Here is a 3,790-nt window from a genome sequence, read left to right as displayed (position 1 = left end):
GCATCTTAAATTACATCCCTAAATATAGATATAATCTATTCTTAAGAGCATGATTAACTCCCTAAAGTGTGCACTAAGATATAAAGAACGTGTTGGAGGATAAAAGATATTGAGAGCAATTTTTATTTAAATGACTCTAAATAATAATTTAGATAGTGAGGTTAAAAGAGACTCTTGGAGGCCACCACCCACCAGAAAATCCATCTAACAGCATTTGGCGCCATGTCATAAAACCTGAAGTCAGAACAGCAATAACCCTTTTTCCGATCAACAAAAGCTAAATCAACTCCGAAGCACCAAAGGTATCTGCTAATTTCCGCAACAAGACTAGGTGACTTTAGCACTAACCCGCGCTGACCTTTTGTTTGATTTGCCATCAGTTAGCCACAAGCCCACAAACAAATTGCTTTATGTTTTCCACCAAGTTATTAAAGGGAAATACATCAAGATGGTAAAAATGTTATTATTGGATCTAATGGGTACAATAATACAACAGAAAATATATAGAATGTGTCCCAGCCCTGAAAACCCTCATCTGCTTACAGCAATCAGCAAAAATTTCTAATGGTGTAATCAGTCAGCAAAATCGACACAGAATGCTTGGTGAGCAAAGGCAGTATGATATCCAGTGCCTCCATCTTACTCCCTTTGACGATGCAAGAAAGAAATCTCCCGTGCTAAATTGAGGATTTGAGGTGACAGAAAATCAATGTGCTCTAGGAATATTTGCTATTGGTTGGGAATTAAACTAGGTCACATGGTTGGCATGTCAAGCACTTGAAGGACGTCCCCGAACTCAAAATCATGAGTCTCTTTGTTGAATCGCTCCACGAGTCTGTACCTCACATCATTCAGGTAGAATGAGTGAGCAGTCTCTAGAAGAGTCTTTGCCTCTGAATCAGTTAGTTTGCTTGTGAAAACAACATCTCCTCGAATAAGCACTGTGTCCTTGGTTTCTGCAAACTCTGTGTAATGAGTGACTGTGTAGTAAGGACTTGCTTGAGTGCCTCGTGCTTTATAGTCTTCAAGTCCTGTGAAGATCATGTATGGCATCTGGACTGGGGCATTGTATAGCAAAAGGAAACAGTAAGTCCAAAAAAGTTCAAAAGAGAACAGTGTGAATTCTAACAAACTCGTGGTTAAATAAATTAGGCCAGCTACTACAATGAGCTCAAAAATAGTAAGTGGTGCCAATGGTTTTTGCATGTCATGCAAACTTACCACTATATGCTTCCCAAACAGGCCCTTTGGTATTAAATTGTTTATTTCTTGAGTGAAAAGGTTTACATAGTTAATGCCTTTTTCCTCCTGTCCAAAAGTGCCACTTCAAAAATTATAAGAGGACAGACTAATCCCTTATTGCTATACCTTGAGAAAATATTAATACCATGAACATTTAAGTTAAATGTTCAGATCTAGATGCACGAATCATGCAACTTGTGTTATTTAGTTATAGCTGACCACAGATTGTGCATCAAATTTGGTGCGATACATGAAGGACGATGATGGGTAAAGCATAAAATAAGCTTATCTTGATTGTAAGCACAGAAAAAACAATAATGCTGATATCAATATCATATCGGTATTCAGCTTCCTAGTTCTACACTTTGTATTACAAGGCTGTTTTTTAAGGGTCCATTTAAACAAAGTAAACAAAACGTGTAACACAACAGTAGGCAGTTCCACAATAAAGGGAAACGATTTAAGGATGAACAAAGGTAGCTAGAATGCTAGTGCTATATTCAGTGGGGAAAATAAGAAAACAAGAACGATCAATCAAAATTATGAATATTTAGCGAAGAACTGAGCAGTACCTTGCATGAACATAGTGGTGTATCCACTTCCCTTCCACAAAGGAATAATAAAGTGACGGCTAAAATACAAACAAAATTAGATTAGTAAATTCACAATCATGGTACTGCAAACTCTGCAACCAGTAACTCAAAGTTAAAGAAAAATACCATGAATCTGATCTTTGTTCCAAGAGATGGTAAAGCTTCGCTTTCATAGATGCACCTATATGACCCCTTCCTAAATGATACTAATATTCAAGAAAAGGAAGAGTGACACAAGTCACGAACACAAAACATCAGCACAAATACAAAAGTCTGAATGACTGATGCAGAAAAACGAAAGAATTTAATAAACATTACCAATTTCATATTACATTCAAAATTATTGTTGTTGACCTTTATTTTGGGGTTAAACAGGCCAAATAAGAGAGTTGGAGGCCGCAATGTTAATCCTTCTGAATATAGAAGTTCAAAAAGGTAAGAGAATATCCCCCAACATGCACACACATGCACGGATGTATGCATCCTACGGCACAAAAAGTATGGTTCTTAAGAATCACCTTTGAGAACAATGCTGATTATAACTACAATGCCAGTTTTATCCTCAACAAATAATGTTTCTCTAATGTTGGTTACAGCACTAAATTCTACAATCGAAGCCATAACAAAATGCAATGTTTCTAAAAGTATTGTGCTAATGCTGTTTAACTTTCCAATGAATACTACCCACTTGCCCAATCCCTTCACTATTTGGTGCAAACAAGCAAAATCAGAGATGCCACTAGAGTGACATGACAGTTGGACAAATGCTGTCAAATACTGATATCCTTGGAACTGAAAAGTGAAAACACAAATACGTAACTAGAATGATGCTGTGGAGGCCACATCACCACCATTGAGATTCTATAGCACAGTTTATCCTAATTATCTCAATAAGTTAGTTCAACAGAACCTTTCAAAACGGCCAATTTTACCATAGCTTCAAAACATCATCGCTATTTCTTATTTTTCTCCTTAAACATGGTAAGAGAAATAAATCTACTTGCTTGGCTGACATGTTCTTCTATTAGCAATAATTTAAGTCCAAACTTCCACATTATCAAACATCTTAGAAAGTCAATTGCAATTGAAAAGGTCAGCAGATTTGAATGAACGTTTATATCATTTCCTCTCTTCCTTTTAACAGATCATTCACATAGCCTCACACACAAAATTCGTTTCAGGCACAGTGCTTAAAATAAGTACCAAGCTGGATCTCCTCAGTTCTTATATATAAGACACACAAAAAACGAATGAAATAATGAAATGACCAGTGAGGGGGCGGGGACTGACGTCATCCCAGGCGGCGACGAGGTGCTCGGGGGAGAGGCCCTTGGCGCGTTCGATGTCCAGGATGGATCCCAGCGGCTTCGGCTTCAGCGGGGTGAACCCGCTGGCAAACTGGGAGTAACCCCTCTGCGGCGGCCACCGGGTGTGGTCGGCCGGCGCCGCGGTTCGCACCGGAGGCTGCAGCGCCGGTCGGGCGGGCCAACCGCCGCGGGGTACTGCCAGGCCACGGAGGGAGGAGGAGGTGGTGGAGGCGGAGGAGGAGGAGCGCAGAAGTCGCAGCGAAATCCGCTGCATCGCCGGAGCACGGAGGTCGCAGCGGCGAGAAGGAATTTGGGCTGGGCCGGCGCTATTACTTGAGTGGAGATACGAGTAAGGCTTCGTTTGGCTTTAGAAGCTGTTGGAGCTGTTTTCTATCGAGTAAAGTAAAATAGCTTCACTTGTGAAGCCTCTAAATATATGCTCTTACAGTGATTTAGGGTGAGATGGAGAAAAAAAAAATAGCTTCTCCTGGCTTCTCCTCCAGGCCTCTAAAAACATGCTCTCACAGGGAAGCCATTTTACCAAACGGTTTACCAAAACCGCTTCAGCTCCACCGGTGGAACTGTTTGTGGAGCTGAAGCAAAAAAAAAAATGGCTTCACTAGTAAAGTGAAGCACTACCAAACGGGG

At 40.3% G+C, this 3,790-nt stretch overlaps 1 protein-coding gene across 2 annotated transcripts; it reads right to left on the bottom strand.

Moving 5' to 3' along the window:
• Nucleotides 1–394: 394 nt before the first annotated feature.
• On the bottom strand, nt 395–3,486 carry LOC136471594 (uncharacterized). Of its 2 annotated transcripts, none has more exons than XM_066469337.1 (4): nt 3,126–3,486; nt 1,962–2,041; nt 1,815–1,873; nt 395–1,058 (listed from the first exon to the last, which is right to left on the bottom strand). In XM_066469337.1, the coding sequence occupies exons 1-4, from the start codon at nt 3,414–3,416 to the stop codon at nt 754–756; spliced, it is 735 nt and encodes a 244-aa protein (XP_066325434.1). In that variant the 5' UTR covers nt 3,417–3,486; the 3' UTR covers nt 395–753. The 2 variants fall into 2 exon arrangements, with proteins under 2 accessions (XP_066325434.1, XP_066325435.1); XM_066469338.1 differs by having other exon boundaries at nt 888–1,053.
• Nucleotides 3,487–3,790: the final 304 nt, after the last annotated feature.

Source organism: Miscanthus floridulus, chromosome 8, assembly GCF_019320115.1.
Source record: "Miscanthus floridulus cultivar M001 chromosome 8, ASM1932011v1, whole genome shotgun sequence".
Classification (NCBI taxonomy): Eukaryota; Viridiplantae; Streptophyta; class Magnoliopsida; order Poales; family Poaceae; genus Miscanthus; species Miscanthus floridulus.
The sequence above is the reverse complement of the archived record's forward strand: the minus strand, read 5'-3'. Positions and strand labels throughout refer to the sequence as shown.

Excerpts from the sequence above, each read along its gene's own strand:
- LOC136471594 (XM_066469337.1), bottom strand. The coding sequence starts at position 3,416 with ATGCAGCGGATTTCGCTGCGACTTCTGCGCTCCTCCTCCTCCGCCTCC. Across the intron at positions 2,042-3,125 it reads TCGTCGCCGCCTGGGATGAC|TATCATTTAGGAAGGGGTCA; the intron begins GTCAGTCCCCGC and ends CTTGAATATTAG. Across the intron at positions 1,874-1,961 it reads GAACAAAGATCAGATTCATG|CCGTCACTTTATTATTCCTT; the intron begins GTATTTTTCTTT and ends TTTGTATTTTAG.